The sequence below is a fragment of the Dipodomys spectabilis genome, unplaced genomic scaffold (assembly GCF_019054845.1).
Source record: "Dipodomys spectabilis isolate Male_0828 unplaced genomic scaffold, ASM1905484v1 ptg000266l, whole genome shotgun sequence".
Classification (NCBI taxonomy): Eukaryota; Metazoa; Chordata; class Mammalia; order Rodentia; family Heteromyidae; genus Dipodomys; species Dipodomys spectabilis.
In genome coordinates, this window is record NW_024870943.1 from 6,659,533 (window position 1) to 6,677,515 (window position 17,983).

Genomic DNA, 17,983 nt, shown 5'->3' on the forward strand with positions numbered 1-17,983 from the left:
CCAGGGGGCGGGGCCGCGCCCGGACGCGCCCAAGTGGCAGCGGAGCGCGGGGGGGAGGGGTAGGTCGGGGCCTGTGAACTCTGTTAACGCCACAGAGGGAAACGTCCACTTCGGTGTTGCAGAAGCCCCGAAGAACACGCTGCCTCCAAGTCTGGTCCTGAGAGAAACGGACTCGCCGCCTCTCTAGAGAAACAGTTCCGCCAGGACCCGACGGGTCTCACCCACAGTCTGCACCACATAGTTTGCCCCCGACACCGCCTTAAAGGGGCAGTCACTGATAGACCCTATCTCTTAAAGAGACAGGAAGGTCGGTTTGGCCGAAATTCTTGGAGAGCCAGGTGAGTATCCTGGCTGGCAGAGCTGTGCCCTCGGCGTTACGGTTCTTTTTTTTTCCACCCCCTGTGGAGGCCCCGAAGCTTTGGAAACTTAGGACTTGAGTGAGAGATGTCGTGAAATAGAGGAATATAGAGTATTCCTTCGCCTAGACTCGCCGTACCCCCCCGGGGGCGGGGCTCCCCGACTCTCCTGGAGCGGGAAACGCAGGGGGCGGGGCCTGTGGGGTTGAGGGCGGAGCCTCGGACCCAGGCGCCGACCTCCTTGGAGGGTTACCGAGTAGGAGGGGCTGGGATCGTGGACCAAACGGAGCTCCGGGGACGCCCCGAGGACCCAGTCTCCTGCGGGAGGAAACGTCCCCGTAGCTTCGAGGAAGGGGCCGGGGGTGGGAATCCAGATCGCCCCCTCCCCTGCCCCCAGACGTGTGTAAACAACCGCACGTGGACGGGGGGGGGGTTCGGGGACGCGCCCGAACCTTTTCCCACCGTGGCTGCGCCCCGCGGGGCGGCGGGTGGAGCCCCGGGACGGCGGCGAGACCGGGTGACTCGACTGCATTCCTGGCCGGTGTGTCAGAGCCGCTTCTCGCAGCTTCTGCCGAGATTTCGGATCCTACTGCAGAATTGGGGTGCCCCTCCCATTCCAGAGAGGAGGGAGGGGACCTGCCCTCCCCGCTGGGAATCTCCAGACAGTTCCCGTCAGTCGGTGGCAGCCGTCCCCGCGGGCTCCGGAGGACCCCGGCTGGATGGTGCTGGGCGCCCGTCCCTGGTGCTGCTGGGACGGCTGTCCAGCCCAGATGTGGGGCTCTGGCTGGAATATTCTGTAGCGCTCCAACTCAGAGAGCCGAGGAGAGACTGATGCAGTTCAGCACTTAGAAGGGGGTGTTTCCCCAGCTTCCAATCTTTTTTTGGGGGGGGGGATGATGTCGTGCGTCTAGAACTCGGGGCCTGGGCACTGCCCCCTGATCTCTTTTACTCAAGACTGTGCTCTAGCGCTTGGTCGTTAATTGAAGAGTCTCACAGACTTTTCTGCCCGGGCAGGATTTGAACCCTGATCCTCAGATCTCAGCCTCCTGAGTAGCTAGGATGACAGGCGTGAGCCACCGGCGCCCGGCTCAGCCTCCAGTTCTCTGCCCCCGTGCCCCCTCCTCCCAAGGCAATTTACTTTTGCGCAAAAGGGTGCAATGCCATTACTGTACCCAGGGCTGGGCAGCCACACCGAGGCTTTCATCCCAATCCAAACTGTCCCTCCTCTCGTCCAGGAGTTAGGCTCACTGTCTAAGTGCAATTGATTACCAAGGTTAGAAAGGGTCAGCCTCCAATCTTACACCCCTTTGGTAGATGGAGCCTCACATCTTCCCTCATTAAAGGGGAAACTGAGCCTGGCCGAGAGGGGAAGGGCTCAGGTACCAGTATCCTGCAGCCCCACAAGGCGGCATCCGGCTCCTCCCGTGGGCCTCGCAGGCCGGTCGCTCCCAGGTTCTGGGCCTCGTTCTTCCCGTCTGTGAAATGGACTTCGGGGGGAAGGTGGGTGTGTGTGTGAGAGAGATGTCGGTGCATGGGCGTGGCCCGCCCCCCTCTGGGACTACAAGTCCCAAGGTGCCCCGGGCCGCCCCGGGCCCCGCCCCCTGCGGGCCCGCCTCCCTCCAGCCCCGTCACGTCGTCTAACCTGTTCCCGGCGCCTGCCCCGCCCCGCTCGCGCCCCGCGCCCCGCAGCTGGAGCCCGAGCCGGAGCCGGAGGAAGCCCCCCCGGTGCCAGGATTTGCTCCGGACCCGTGAGTTCCACCCTCCGGGGGTCCAGCGACCCCCCCCCCTTCCCGAGCATCCTGACCCCGCGACCCTAGGGAGGAAAGGGCGGGGACGCGGACACGGGGTCCCGGGGCAGAACTTGGGCAGAGGCAGCTTGGAAACTTGGTTTTCTGAGTAGAGGGAAGAGCGGGGCGGGGGGGTGGGGGGTGGGAGGAGGAGGGGGCTCGAATGCCGGAGTTCTTGGAATGAGGGACTGGGGGGACCCCCCCGTATCCCGATCTCAGGGGGACGTTGGCGCTGGGATTGCAGAGGGCCTTGAGCTGGGGGGGCTCTCGGGGGTCTGAGTTGCCTGGGTGACTTTGGGGTGTCCGATCTCCGAATCTAGGGGGAAGAGATGGTGGCGGGGCTGGAGCGGGTGGTCGCGCCGCCGGCCTCCGCCTCCGCCTGGGGTGTCAGAGCCGAGGGTGGGGCGGGGACAGCAGAACTTGGGGCTTTGAGACGGAGGGGGGACACGTCCCGGGGGCCCCTCCGGAGGCTCTGCCGCCAAGTTCCCCCGCTTTCCGGCTCCGGGAGGCGGGGGGGGGGGGGAAGGGGAGGTGAGGAACCGGGACAGCTTTCCTACCTCCCCGGTGCCACTGAGCGAACCCCAACATGTCATTAACTCGGGGCGTCAGACCTGCTTAACCAGGCGCAGGGGAGGGGGGAAGGCGCCCCCGCGCGCCCCCTGGCGGCGGCCCGGGGGGCCTCGTGTTGCCCCCACAGGGGTGGCAGATAATCTGGGGGTGTGCAGAGGTCAGTCTAGAGAGCTTAAGGCAGAATTCTAGGAAGGCAAGGTTGGGACCCGGGATGCTTGCGTGGTGGAGCACTTCTGCGTGGCACACAGAGGAGGGGGTAAACTGAGGCTGGCAGGGCCACGCAGCAGCAGCAGCCGCGTTTAAGGGCCAGGTTTCGGCCTCCTAACCGTGCGCTGGCCCGAAGGGAGATGGGAGTCATCCACTCCCACCACATTTCCCGAACCTCCCCCGTCCAGGCTCCTGGGCCTGACCCTGAGGTGAGAAATGTCACCTCCACGCCCATCTGTCTGACCTGAATTGTTGTGGGAGATAAGGGAGGGGTAGAGGCTAATTCTGGAGGTGTGTGTCTGTCCTTCAGGCTGGAGGAGGGCAGGGGCAGGCCGGCCTCTCTCCCCCGCATCCCTCCACCCCTATGCGTCATGTGTCGGGGATTAAAAAGGGAGCGGGGACCCGAGGAGATGGGACCGGGATGTTTGTGAATGTCTGGGTGTGAAGGGCATTCAGTGACAGGCTGAGATGAAATTAAAAATAATACCCGTGACCGCCAACACAGGCCATGCCAGGGATCAGGTCTGGCAGGTAGGCAGGACTCCAACCCATATCCCCAAAGACATCTCAGACTCCGCCCCCCCCCCCCCCCCAGGCCAGCCTATGAGTTCTCCCTTCAATAGAGATTGCTGACCCAGGGAAGCGACTCCTCCCTACCAGCGGGGAAACTGAGGCTGGCAAACAGACATCACCCACATCTTGGGCTTTTGCCAGCTTCTGTCTAGAATCTTCCATGGAGCTCCCTGCCCTGGTCTCCCAAGTTTTTGTTGTTGTTTTGGAGATGATTGATCACTGGCCAGAACGCAGAGATGAATGTGGGAAGGGAAGCTTTGGAGATCCAAGGAGCTAGTGATTTGAGATTCCCAGCATCAAAACTCATGCAGAGCTGAAAGGAGCCTTTATTTGGGTGGGGGTGGAGCAGAGGGCAAAATGACCTTGAGTGGCATACCCTCACCTTTGTGTTGTCTTAATGACCCGTGGAGGAAGCTGCGTCATTAAGAATCCTGGACGTGTGAACTTCGTTTCATGCGTGTAAATTAGGTCACTCAATCCTCACACCTCTGGAGGCGAAGGTACTCATTCCCCCATTGTAGTTAGGTGGAAACCGAGGTAACCAGAAACACATATAACCAGTCCAAAGCTAGAGGTTCAGCCCCGGGGCGAGGTAGTCGCCAACTCATCCCACAGCTGTCCACACAGGGGAAATAGAGTCCCAGAGAAGGTGGGGACCTCTCCCAGCCACAGAGTAACCCACAGGGCTGCGGGAATCCAACATGGGTGTTCTCGGCCTAGCCTTAGGCCTTGACCTGGTTCCTTAGGAGGAGGACGATTCCTCCAGGAAGTCCACGGGGATCCTTACTCCTCCCCCCCAGATTAGGTGAGACAAAAGAAGGGACCCCAAGGGGGTGGACAGAAGTCAGAAGGGATCCCAGGGAAGAGGACTTGGGCTTAAGAAGCCTGGGAACCGACGCGGCCTACGCCACCCCCGATCCCCGCCCTCGCGCCCCGCCCAGGGAGGCCCGCACCTGCCCAGACCCGCCACACATTCCCTGGGCCTGAGCTCAGGGGCTGCAACCGCCCCGCCCCATCCCGCCCCGCGGGGACCCCGGCGCCCCCTGGTGGTCCCGTCGGGGTGTTATTTTTCAATTAAGATTTCAGAGTTTATGCCCAGGACCTCAATCCACTTACCTATGTCTCCTGCGTAGCCGGAATGACAGACATGGAGTGCCAAACCTGCTGTTGATTGAAATTGGGGGGGGGGGTCCTCATTAACTGGCCTCAGCCTCCTGATCTTTACCTCCGCTGTAGCTGGGATTACAGGGGTGAGCCACCATGTCCAGTTTGTTTTATTTTTTGGCCGTCGTGGGGCTTGAACTCTAGACCTGGGCGCTGTCCCTCAACTCTTCAGCTCAAGGCCAGCGCTCTACCGCTTGAGCCACAGCACCACTTCCAGTTTTCTAGTGGTTTACTGGAGATAAGCGTCTCAGACTTTCCTGCCTGGGCTGGCTTTGAACCGTGATCCTCACATCTCAGCCTCCAGAGTAGCTAGGATTACAGACTTGAGCCACTGGCGTCTGGCTTACCACGACCAGTTTCCGGCTTACTACACCCAGTTTAAAGCCCTGAGTTTTAATTTCTACTTTCTTTGGTGGGTTTTTGAGACAGTCTCATTATGTACACCAGGACTGGCCTTGAACTCAATCTTCCTGCCTAGGGTTTCCAAGTGCTGGGATTACAGGTATGCACCACCCCACCTGGCCCATAGCCTCCACTTGCTGAGGCTTTACTTTTCAAAAAGAATTAAACCGGGGGCTGGGAAGTTGGCTCAGTGGTAGAGCGCTTGCCTTGCATGCCTGAGGCCCTGGGTTCAATTCCTCAGCACCACATAAGCAAAAAGAAAAAAGCCGGAAGTGGCGCTGTGGCTGAAGTGGTAGAGCGCTAGCCTTGAGCTGAAGAGCTGAGGGACAGCGCCCAGGCCCAGAGTTCAGGCCCAACGACCGGACCCAAAAAAAAAAAAGAATTAAACCCCAAGTATGTTCACAATAGTTTTATGAAGTAAGCCGCTGGACCATTCTCATTTTACAGGTTAGGAAACTGAGGTACGCTGGTCAGATCTGCCAGGGGTACTGCCAAACATGACTCCCAAAAGTCTGGCTCATTCATTGAGCAACTTTCTCCCTTCTCTGAGCTTCCAGGGTGGTGGGAACTTGGGGTGGATACGAAGTGAAGAAAGGGCAGGAAAACAGACTAATACACCAACTAAATTAGAAAATGCTAGAATGTTCCAAAGATAGAATCTTGGACCCACCACCTGTAGACTCTCAAGCTGAGGAGTCCCAGAGTCTCACACCCTTACAATTTCAGGATGGGGGCTGATTGCAATTCAAGTTGAAGAGCCTCCCTCTCCCAATAGCTAGTTTGCGTCCTTCTAATGTGGGGAAACTGAGGCCTCAGGAGTGGAGAGGACTCATCACCCAAGGTCACACACTCCCAATACACCCAAATGAGCCATCAGCCCCAACAGGTTCTGATCTTGTGGCCTCTAGACAAGAGGCCAGTATCAACACGTTCCACCCAGCCTGCTGCCCACGCTCCTACTGCCAAATCCGAGGTCGGTGTAGTCAGGAGGGTGACAGCTCCAGCGGGCGTGGCGGCTGCCATGGGGACGTGGTTGGTGCTGGCTTGACTGGTTCCCCAGGAGAGGGAAGGCTCCCTCCTTCCTGCTAGGCTGGTGACCACAGCTGCTGATCCACCCCTTGGCCCCAGCCGCCATATTGTTCCTTCAAACCATGCGTCCCTGTGAGCCAGGCCTCCAGCCTGGTAGAGACAATGAAGAAGAAAACAAGTTAGGTCCCATCTAGGTGTGAAACTTAAGAGACTGAACTGGGGGTTTGGCAAGCCACGCCCCTTCCGGCTAGCTGAGCGAGCCACGCCCCTTTTTGCTTTTACTTTCCAAATTCTCCCTACTTGATCCGAAGAGGCCTTGGCTCTGATTCTCCTTCCTTTTCTTCTTCTTTTTCTTCTTCTTCTTCTTCTTCTTCTTCTTCTTCTTCTTCTTCTTCTTCTTCTTCTTCTTCTCCTCCTCCTCCTCCTCCTCCTCCTCCTCCTCCTCCTCCTCCTCCTCCTCCTCCTCCTTCTCCTCCTCCTGCTTCTCCTCCTCCTTCTTCTTCTTCTTCTTCTTCTTCTTCTTCCTCTTTCTCTTCTTCTTCTATCGCCAAGGGGCTTGAACTCTGGGCCTGGGCGCTGTCCCTCAGCTCTTCAGCTCAAGGCTAGCGCTCTACCACTTGAGCCACAGCGCTACTTCCGGCTTTTTCTGCTTATGTGGTGCTGAGGAATTGAACCCAGGGCCTTATGCTTACAAGGCAAGCACTCTACCACTGAGTCACCTTCCCAGCCCCTTCCTTTGCTTCTTGAGTAGCTGGGCCCGCAGGCGTGTGCCACCATGCCAGGCACGAGTGAGATCTTGGCACAGACGTTGCTGAGCTTTAACTTTCATGCCTGTTAGAGAGGTTTTGACCATGACTGACTACAAAGCACTTAATACGGTCTTAGAAGGTAATGTCCCAGTATGCCATAGTGGTTCTTGTTTTTGTTCTTAAAATTGCATTTATACTCCAAGTGAAATGCACAACTATTATGGTTTTTTTTTTTTTTTTTGTCGGTCGTGGGGCTTGAACTCTGGGCTTGGGCGCTGTCCCTGCGTTCTTCAGCTCAAGGCCAGTGCTCTACCGCTTGAGCCACAGCGCCACTTCTAACTATTATGTTTTAAAATGCCCTCCAGCCTTTGACATTATCCCTTGACCCCTAGGAGGCATTCAGTGAAGGCTGAGATCTGAGGAAGGGGGTGAAGCTCTGTGGAGCCTTCTCAAAAGGGTTTGGGTCTTGTAGGTTATGTATGGACCAAAGTTTGAAGGACTTGCAATTTCCTTGAAGCAAAGCATTTCTAGGGGAAGGCAGGGGCAGTCTTGCTCCTCTCCCCCCTGCCGCGCATTTCCCACGGGTGGGGTCCAGAGTCTGAGATGATCCCCTCCCCCCACAACTCTCAGGCGCCCCTGCTCCGGCCTGGCACCATGGACAGCGAGGCGTTCCAGAGCGCGCGGGACCTTCTGGACCTGAACTTCCAGTGTGAGCTGGGGCAGGGGGCGGGGCCTGAGGGGCAGGGCCCTCCGGGAGGCGTGGTCCTGACCCTCACTCCTGCCCGCCCGACCAGCGCTGGCCATGAAACACATGGATCTAAAGCAGATGGAGCTGGACACGGCGGCGGCCAAGGTGGACGAACTGACCAAGCAGCTGGAGTCCCTGTGGTCAGACTCACCTGCACCTCCTGGCCCCCAGGCCGGAGTCTCCCCTAGGGTGAGCCTGATCCCCATCCTGACCCCAAGGCCTGCTTCTCATGACTCACGCCATCTTAGGCAGATCTATGTCCTGTTCTTGAGGGCAGATTTGTGGGCTGCTCAAAGAGGGAATCGGTGGAGGAGGACATTTAAGAAGAAAAGGCTCCCTTGCTTCTTTTTGTTTCTTTTGATAGTACTGGGTTTGAACTTAGGACCTTAAAGTGCTCTACCACTTGAGACATAACCCCCAGAGCTTTATTGTTTTATTTTTCTGAGCTTTTGCTCTGGGGCAACCTCAGAATGTCATCCTTTTTCCTGTCCCCCCCCCTTCCAGAATAGCTGGAATTACAGCAATGAGTTTTGTCATTGTTGTTTTGTGCCAGCACTTGGGCTGGAATTCAGGGCCTTGCCCTCTTGCTTGGTTTTTTTTCCACTCAAGGCTAGTGCTCTACGACTTGAGTCTCACCTCTACTTCCAACTTTTCGCTGCTAATTGGAGATAAGAGTCTCACAGACTTTTTCAGCATTGGCTGGCTTCAAACAGCAGTCCTCAGATTCCATCCTCCTGAGTAGCTAGGATTACAGGCCATGAGCAATGGGCTTTCTTGTTTTGTTTTGAGATAGGGTCTCCATAACATCTTTTTTTGTTTGTTTTTAATACTGCTAGCTTCCAGCTGTGGCCCTCCTATCTCTACCTCCCCAGGGGCCTTTTCCTAAGTCACCCAAAGGAGACCGTGGTGACAGGCTAGCATCAACATCCTTTCACTGGGCTCACTGCCTCTCTTCTTACCCTGAACCAACACCTCTGAATTGACATTCAATAACTGCTTATGATTTCCTTCACTAATGTCCCCTTTGACCCCAACCCCCCCTGCCTCCCCGCAGATGCCCCGATACAGCTCCAGCCCGGTCTCCGAGCCTTTCGGCAGCCGAGGGTCCCCCCCGGAAGACAGCCACCGACAATGCAGATGCCCCATTCGGGCGCTCCGAGAGTGCCCCGTCCCTACATCCCTACAGCCCGCTGTCCCCCAAAGCCCGGCCGTCATCGCCGCGCACCCCCGCTGTACCTGCAGCCGGACGCCTACGGCAGCCTGGACCGCGCGCCCTCGCCGCGGTCCCGCGCCTTCGAGGGAGCGGGCAGCCCGCTTGGCCGTGCGCCCTCCCCGCGGCCTGGGTCAGGCCCTCTCCGCCAGCAAGGTCCCCCCACTCCCTTCGACTTCCTGGGCCGCGCGGGCTCTCCCCGCGGCAGCCCTCTGGCCGAGGGTCCCCAGGCTTTCTTTCCGGAGCGGGGGGCCTTCCCCACGCCCCCCGGCCTCCGCCTACGACGTGCCCGCCTTCGGGAGCGCCCTGCTGGGCGCGGGCGGCAGCGCCTTCGCCCCGCCCCTGCGCGCGCAAGGTGAGCTGCGCCCTTGGGCGGCGGGGTACGGGGCGATCTGGGGGGGCCGGGGCCAGTATCTTCACGCGCAAAATGCCCCCAGATGACCTGACCTTGCGCCGGCGCACCCCAAAAGCCTGGAATGAGTCCGACCTGGACGTGGCTTACGAGAAGAAATCTTCGCAAACAGCCAGCTATGAACGTGAGTGATAAGAGAGTGGGGGACCTGGAGGGGAGACCCCCCCGCACCCCTCATCACTCCACCCCCGTCCTAATGATTCCTCCCACCCCCTACCCCCGCAGGCCTGGACGTCTTCTCGCGGCCCTCCTCACCTGGCCTGCAGCTGTTGCCCTGGAGAGAGAGCAGCCTGGACGGGTTGGGGGCGGCGGGCAAGGTCAGGGGCGGGGCTCGACTGGGGGCGGGGCCGTGCCAGCGAGGTGGGCGGGGTTCTGCCAGCGGATTGGGCCAGGCACTGGGGGCGTGGTTACGCCAGTGAAGAGGGCGTGGTTTGGCGGGGCGGGGCTCTTAGAAGTCCTTCTCCGCGCGCTTTCTCTTGGATTTCCGCCCCTCCTGGACCCTCTGTCTTCATCCTCGCGTTTCCCTCACCTCTTCCCCCGCTTCTCACCTTTGCCTCTCCCTCTGTCCCACCTGAGCCTCTTCTACCTTCCCTCCTTTTTTTTTCTTCCCTAGGACAACCTTACTAGCGCCACCCTGCCCCGCAATTACAAAGTCTCCCCTCTGGCCAGCGACCGGCGCTCCGATGTAGGCGGCTACCGCCGCTCCCTGGGCTCTGCAGGGCCCTCGGGGACCCTGCCCCGCAGCTGGCAGCCCGTCAGCCGCATCCCCATGCCCCCCGCCGCCCCCCAGCCTCGCAACGCCCCACGCCAGCGCCCCATCCCCCTCAGCATGATATTCAAGCTACAAAATGCCTTCTGGGAGCACGGGGCCAGTAGGAATGTGTTCCCTGGATCCCCTGTCTTCCCCCGAGCACCTCCTCCGAAGCTGCCTACCCAGCCCCAGCCGCCCCCACAACCCCAAGTCCATCCCCAACCGCAGCCCCAGGTGCCACCCCAGCCTCAGCCCCCCGCCCAGCCCCCTACTACAACCCCCCAGCTTCCCCAACAGACCTGGCCCCCAGGGAATGAAGGTAAGTTGGCAAAGGGGGCACCAGAGGGCTGGATGGAGGGTGGCAGGGCAGAGTGGCTGGGGTAGCCATCACAGCCAGCCTCCTGCAGAGAGTGAGGCCAGATGAGGTTCGACAGGAGTGGGCAATAGTTAAACAGGGATTCTGCAGCTAGACTGACTGGTTCCATCCTGTGTGACCTCAGGCAGGTCACTTAGCCTCTCTGAGCCTCCATATTCTTGAGTGTAAAAGGTAAATGGTGATAGAAACTATCATATTGGAGTATGATGCTAAAACTATATCAAGCCCTGAAAGTGGAGCCTAATGCCTAGGAAGCTCTCAATGGTTATATAAATTAGAATAGTTAATAAATTAGTGTGAAACCATTGGAGGCTTGAGTCTCTAACCATGGGCTTGCTGTGTGACTCAGGATAAATTACCTAACCTAGCTGAGCCTCTGCACCCATTTGTATGGGACAGTCATGATCATTGCCTTGAAGGATTATGACATGGATTATGAGAACCTGGGCCAAGAGTGAGGAGGAGGAGGAGGAGGAAGATGAGGATGATGATTACTTGCGCCTGTTTTAGAAACACTGCTGGGGAGAGGCGGGGAGATAAACCAGGCAGGGTGATACATGCCTATAATCCTGGCATTCAGGAAGTGGAAACAGAAAGATCACAAATTCAAGGCCATCTTGGGCTACATAATAAGATACCTATCTCAAAAATGAATAAGGAGAGAGGAAAAAAAAAAACAGTATGTAAAGCACCAAGTACATCCTAAGTGCTCAGTACATGGTTGTTATCCTAACTGTATATTATTCTCAGCCACGGGAAAGTGAAGTCTAGAGAGGGCAAGGAACGCCCCTGAGGTCACACAGCAGCAATACTGGTTGTAGGCCCTGAAAGTTTCGCAGAGTCCTGGGGGACTTCTGGAGGGTTCATCTTCTGATGGTGCTCTTGCTCCTGCTAGGCCTCCTCAAGCCCCCCACGGAGCTCGAGCCTGAGCCGGAGCTTGAGGGTCTGCTGCCACCCGTGCTGGAGGCTGGAGATGGGAGAAGAAGGCACTGTGACTCGGCCCCTCAGCCCCACAAGGCTGCAGCCAGCACTGCCACCCGAGGCACAGTCGGTGCCTGAGCTGGAGGAGGTGGCACGTGTCCTGGCTGAGATTCCTCGGCCGCTCAAGCGCAGGGGCTCCATGGAGCAGAGCCCCGCTGTGGCCCTGCCCCCCACCCACAAGAAGCAGTATCAGCAGATCATCAACCGTCTCTTCCACCGGCACGGTGGGCCAGGGCCTGGGGGCCCAGAGCCAGAGCTGACCCCCATCACAGAGGGATCTGAAGGCAGGGCAGGGCCCCCTGCTCCTGCTCCACCAGCTCCCATCCCACCCCCAGCCCCACCCCAGAGCAGCCCACCAGAGCAACCACCAAGCATGGTACGTAATAGGAATAAAGACGTGTTCTAACATCTAGCTATAGCAAAGAAACCTCCAGTGTACAACTAATTACACTCCCTGAACTGTTTTTCTTTGAGTAACAGCCAGAGGTGCTGGAAAACAGCCTAAGGACAGCCCAAGGCAGCCCTTGTGGTCTAATATGACCCCTCCCCAGGCAGGAAAATATGCTGGGCACTGGTGGCTCATGCCTGTAATCCTAGCTACTCAGAAGGCTGAGATCTGAGGATTGTGGTTGGAAGCCAGCCCCAGGCAGGAAAGTCCATGAGACCCTGTGATTCAAGTGGTAGAGTGCTAGCCTTGAGTGGAAAGAGCTAAGGGACAAACGCCATAGGGTCTGAGTTCCACCCCAGTACTAGCGCAGAGAGTGATGCGATTCCTTCTTTTTTGGGGGGGGGTAATTCTGGGACTTCTATTTGCTAGGCAAGTGCTCTACCACCTGGGCCACATGCCTGGCCTGCCAATTCCCTTTCAAGCATGAGCTTGCAGTACTGGTAGACCCTTGTAGTGGCTGGAGTCAGTCTCCCAACTTGCCTCCCCCCGCCCCCCCCCCCCCGCAGGAGATGCGCTCCGTGCTGCGGAAGGTGGGGTCCCCACGCAAGGCCCGGCGTGCTCGCCTCAACCCACTGGTGCTGCTGCTGGACGCAGCGCTGACCGGGGAGCTGGGACGTGGTGCAGCAGGCAGTGAAGGAGGTGAGGGGGAAGTGACAGGCGCAGGGCTGAGGCTTTGGCGGGGAGGGGAGATGACAGGTGGAGGACTGAGGCTCCTTCTTTCCGGTCCTCCCAGATGAACGATCCCAGCCAGCCCAACGAGGAGGGCATCACCGCCCTGCACAATGCCATCTGCGGCGCCAACTACCCCATCGTGGACTTCCTCATCGCTGCAGGTGCCAACGTCAACTCCCCGGACAGCCACGGCTGGTGAGTGCGCTGCACCGCGCATGTGCCCGGGGTGGGCGGGGCCAGGTGCAGGTCGGTGGGGCTGGGTGGGCGGGCCAGTGCAGGTGGGTGGGGCTGGGTGGGCGGGGCCAGTGCAGGTGGGGGCTGGGAGGGTGGGCGGGGCTGGGGAAGGTGGGCGGGGCCATGTGCAGGTGGGTGGGGCTGGGTGGGCGGGGCCAGTGCAGGTGGGTGGGGCTGGGTGGGCGGGGCCAGTGCAGGTGGGTGGGGCCGGGCGGGCGGGGTTGGGGAGGGTGGGCGGGGCCAGGTACAGGTGGGCGGGGCTGGGGAGGTGGGCGGGGCCGAGGTCTCAGGAGTTCCTCCTTCTCCCCCCTCTCCCCGCTGCTGCCCAGGACCCCCCTGCACTGTGCGGCCTCCTGCAACGACACGGCCATCTGCACCGCGCTGGTGCAGCACGGCGCCGCCATCTTCGCCACCACGCTCAGTGACGGCGCCACCGCCATCGAGAAGTGTGACCCCTACCGCGAGGGCTATGCCGACTGCGCCACCTACCTGGCAGGTGCGAGGCCGGGCTGGGGCGCCCACCTGGCGGGCGGAAGCTGGTGGGGGCGGGGACTGGACACCTTGTAGATGGACACGTGTGAGGGAGGTGGTGCCGCTGGGCCCTTTCTCACCTGCCGGGTGGGAAGTCGTAGATTCCAAATGGACCATCAACCTGGTAGTACCGGGCTGGGCAGGGGGGAATGTCAGTATTGCACACAACTGGCAAGTGAGCAGGCTACGCTGCTGGGGAAGGGGCCTTGGGCAGTGGCTTGTAAAAAGACCTGAGTTGTACCTCATCTCTCCAGAGGCCAGCTGTATCAACGGGGTCTCAGATGGGAGGGACAACATAGATTACATCTAGAGAACTGTGCATAGAGCCTCTTCTGCATGTGCACTGTAGATGATGATGATGATTGTTGGTCATGGGGCTTGAATTTAGGGCCTGGGCGCTGTCCCTGAGCTCTTCTACTCAAGGCTAGCCCTTCAACCACTTTGAACCACAGCTCTACTTCTGGTTTCTCTTGGTTAATTGGAGATCTAAATCTCATAGGATGGGCTGGGAAGGTGGCTCAATGGTAGAGCGCTTGCCTTGCATGCATGAGGCCTTGGGTTTGATTCCTCAGCACTACATAAGCAAAAGAAAAAAGCCGGAAGTGGCACTGTGGCTCAAGTGGTAAAGCGCTAGCCTTGAGCTGAAGAGCTGAGGGACAGCACCCAGGCCCAGAGTTCAGGCTCCACGACCAGACACCCCCCACCAAAAAAAAATAAATAAATAAAATCTCATAGGAGGGGCTGGGAAGGTGGCTCAGTGGTAGAGTGCTTGCCTTGCATTCATGAGGTCCTGGGTTCGATTCTCAGCACCACCTAAGCAGAAAAAGCCAGAAGTGGCGTTGTGGCTCAAGTGGTAGAGCACTAGCCTTGAGCTGAAGAGATGAGGGACAGTGACCAGGCCCAGAGTCCAAGCCCCACGACCGACAAAACAAAACAAAACAAAAATCTCATAGGACTTTCCTTCCCGGGCTGTCTTTGAACTGCGATCCTCAGATCTCAGTCTCCTGAATAGCTAGGATGATGGGTCTGAGCCATAATCTGTAGAAATTTAAACGGGTTAAAAGTGGGGAGCATTGACAAAAGCAAGAACTCCTCCCCTTACTGGGCTGACATGGTCCCTGGTCCCATCCCCTGAGTGGACCTGGCCCAGTTTCTGTTCCCGGACCTCCAGCCAGGCTCTCACATCCCCACCCTGTATTTTCAGACGTGGAGCAGAACATGGGGTTGATGCACAACGGGGCTGTGTACGCCCTCTGGGACTACAGCGCCGAGTTCGGGGACGAGCTGTCCTTCCGAGAGGGCGAGTCAGTCACCGTGCTGCGGCGGGACGGGCCCGAGGAGACCGACTGGTGGTGGGCAGCGCTGCACGGCCAGGAGGGCTACGTGCCCAGGAACTACTTCGGGGTGAGCTTGGGAGGAGATCTTGGCGGGAGGAGGCTCCTGACAGCAGCTGGCTGCAGATGCCATCCAGAAACGAGGGAGGGCGGGCTGAGCATGCAGTTAGTAAAGACTTCGCCTGGCGCGTCCGACATCCTGGAAAAGAAAAAAAAAAAGAGGGGCGGGGAGGGCAGCTCATTATTGAGTGAAAGGGGTCACAGGAGTCTATCATTGGTCGTGAGGTGAAAGGGAACGCCCACTTCAGTGAGAGGCGGGAAATGGTATTGCCTCCCGGCTGTTGATTGGTTGATGCTCAGTCTTTCTCTACGACGGGTACTGCCTTCCTGGCCATTGACTGGTTCGTGCTAATTAGATGTGTCCATTGGCCGGGGGCGTGGCTCGGGGGCGGGATTACCTGTCTGTGCGGGTGATTGAGAGGCCAGTGAGGGTCTGGGAGCTCCTGGTGTCTGAAGATCGGCTTCCCCCAGCTCTTCCCCAGGGTGAAGCCCCAGAGGAATAAAGTCTAACGGGACAGAAGGACGTTTCCCGTGGAGACAAGCTAGCCGGGACTGCCTTTGCTCCTGACCTCTCGCCCCTGCAATTATTGCCGCGTGCACCTGTACCCCTAGCCCCGGCAGGGGTGCGGTCCTGACCTCCAGTTCTACCAGAAGCACCGGGAGAAGGAGAACCCTAGCCCTAACTTTAGGAACCTGCCTCAGCCCGAGGAGGTGCAGGGGGCGGGGCTGCGAACCCCTCCCACATTTGCCAAATCAGATCCTGTCCATAAGTGCCTCTTACAGCTACTGCGAGTCGCCTCCCACCCTCCCCCCTGAGCGTGGGAATGGGCCCCAGCCACCTGATTTCCCTGGGAGTCCCCCACGACCATCCCATCTCCACCAGCATGGTCTCTGTGAGGACTGGGGTGAGACCAACTATCCCCACCCCACATCTCCCAGTTAAGTGCCATTATGAAATGCTGGCTTTTTGAACAACGTGAGGATTTTTTTTTCTTTATATAAATAAAGGTAGTTTGCACAGAAATTGATTTCTCGTTTTGATTCTGTTCTAACTGTACAAATGTTCAACATTAGCAAACCATTCCTTTTTTTCTTTCTTGATTTTTGGAAAGTCATGGGGATGCCTCAGACCTTAACAAACCAGTCTTTATTATTATTGCTATGATTATTTATTTTTTTCAGGTACTGGGGCTTGAAGTCAGGACCTGAGTACAGTCCTTTCGTTTTTTGGCTCAAGGCTGGAGCTCTATCACTTGAGCCACAGCTCCATTTCCTGCTTTTTGATGGTTAATTGGAGATAAAAGTATCACAGACTATGCTGCCATTGATTGGTTTGAACTAAGCTCCTCAGATTTTCCCAAGTAGCTGGGATTACACACATGTACACCACACCTGGTTCTCCAAAGGTGAAGAACATCATGGAAAATTTTAGGCAGGGTAGGTGGAGTCACAGAGGTAGGATAGGAGGCATGTTCATTTCCTGTGCAGCTGTAATAAATGGCCTCAAGCTCCCTGGCTTAGAACAACATGTTTATTTCCCACAGTTGTGGAGGTAAGAGGTTTACAGTTTCAGCACCGGCTGAAACCAAAACCTTGGCAGGCCTGGCAGGGCGGTGCTTCCTAGGAAGTTTCCTTGCCTTTCCAGCTTCTGGAACCAAATTCTTTACATTCCTTGTCCCAGTAGCTCTTACTCCCATCCCTCCCTCTTCCTCTGCAGTACCAGGAATAGAATCCAATTCCTTTAGCATGCAAAGTAAATACCATGACAGCCAAGTCCCCAACCCCCCCCCCTTTTTTTTGCTTTTGATACTTTACCAGGGCTGACTTTGAACCTGGATCTTCCTGTGCTGATAGTCCAGGCATGCATTACCATGCTATTAAGATGGAAATCAGAACTGGGCACCTGTGGCTCACGCCTGTAATCCTAGCTACTCAGGAGGCTGAGATCTGAGGAACCCAGTTCAAAGCCAGCCCAGGAAGGAAAGTCCATGAGAGTTCTTTCAATCACCAGAAAACCAGATGTGGCACTATGATTAAAGTGGTAGAATGCTCACCTTGAGCTGAAGAGCTGAGGGACAGCACCCAGGCCCAGAGTTGAAGCCCCACAACTGACCAAAAAAAAAAAAAAAAAAGGAAATCAGGTCCTTGTGTGTGTTGAAGCATGCCCTACTTCTAAGCTGTACCTCTAGCTCTCAAACACATGATTTATAAACCATGAAGAAGCCTAAACAATACAATAATAATATTCTTCACTATCCTGGCCTTACTGGAGCCTGTTAATGTAGATTCCCACCACTTGTGAGGTTTTTTTTCCTTCTGTTTTTGTACCTGTACTGTGGCTTGAGCTCAGGGCCTGAACACTCTCTTTTAGCTTTTTTTCACTGGAGGCTGGTGCTCTATCTACCATTTGAGCCACAGCTTCACTTTCAAAGCTTTTTGGTGCTTAGTTTGAGATAACAGCTTAAGGACTTTCTTGCCCCAGGCTGGCTTTTACTTTTCTGTCCATCATGGGGCTTGAAGTCAGGGCCTACACTCTGTTCCTGAGTTTTTACACTCAAGACTGTAACTCTACCACTTTGAACCACAGCACCACTCCCAGGCTGGTTTTGAACTATGATTCTCAGATCTTGGCCTCCTAAGTATTTAGGATTACAGGTGTGAGCCACTGGCACCTGGCTTGTATGTTAATTGTATGGTTGTTTGTATTGTTTGATGACAGTGATTGGGGTTGGATTCTAGTACCGTGTTCAGCAGCACAGCTGGTATTCACAACTTTGCTGAAAACAAAAACAAAAGCTAGCAGTTGTTGAATGTTTACTTTGTGCTTGGCCTGATTTTTCACTCTTCATATATGTTCATTTGACTACCATCTATGTGCTAGTTCTGTTCCTTTTTGTTTTGCAATGGAAGAGAAATGGAAACCCAGAAGAATTTAGTGTTTGATCATGTTCCTGCAGCTAACAGACAGTGCAGTCAAGATTTGTACTAGGGGGCTGGGAAGGTGGCTCAGTGGTAGAGCGCTTGCCTTACATGCATAAGGCCATGGGTTTGATTCCTCAGCACCACATAAGCAGAAAAAGCCAGAAGTGGCGCTGTGGCTCAAGTAGTAGAGTGCTAGCCTTGAGCTGAAGAGCTGAGGGACAGCGCCCAGGACCAGAGTTCAGGCCCCACGACCAGCAAGAAAAAGAAAGAGAGAGAGATTTGCACCAGGATTATGCTCAGAACCCATATTTTAACCATAAATCATGCGCAATCGTGCTTTGCTGCCTTTCCAATACTGACTGATTAAAACACTTATCAATAGGTGCTCAATAAAGGGAAGGAGCTGTTTATTAGCTGCTTATCCTAAGTCTAGACGCAGCCGGTGTTGTACAAATACACGGTTTGTC

The 17,983-nt window shown here is 56.7% G+C and overlaps 1 protein-coding gene and 1 long non-coding RNA gene across 2 annotated transcripts; one reads left to right on the forward strand and one right to left on the reverse strand.

Annotated features, from left to right (window-relative positions):
• The first annotated feature begins 308 nt into the window (after positions 1–308).
• Ppp1r13l (protein phosphatase 1 regulatory subunit 13 like) lies at positions 309–15,607 on the forward strand. The gene is given in 18 exon segments (XM_042700564.1): positions 309–338; positions 7,468–7,546; positions 7,632–7,774; positions 8,640–8,693; positions 8,695–8,811; positions 8,813–9,043; positions 9,045–9,150; positions 9,233–9,331; positions 9,433–9,524; positions 9,821–10,277; positions 11,230–11,309; positions 11,311–11,691; positions 12,270–12,374; positions 12,376–12,402; positions 12,497–12,630; positions 12,999–13,165; positions 14,405–14,604; positions 15,066–15,607. Coding segments are annotated over 17 exon segments (2,487 nt in total). The 5' UTR covers positions 309–338; positions 7,468–7,491; the 3' UTR covers positions 15,105–15,607.
• On the reverse strand, positions 5,454–9,517 carry LOC122125898. The gene is made up of 2 exons (XR_006150786.1): positions 9,463–9,517; positions 5,454–6,238 (listed from the first exon to the last, which is right to left on the reverse strand). It is a non-coding gene; the product is annotated as an uncharacterized LOC122125898 (long non-coding RNA).
• Positions 15,608–17,983: the final 2,376 nt, after the last annotated feature.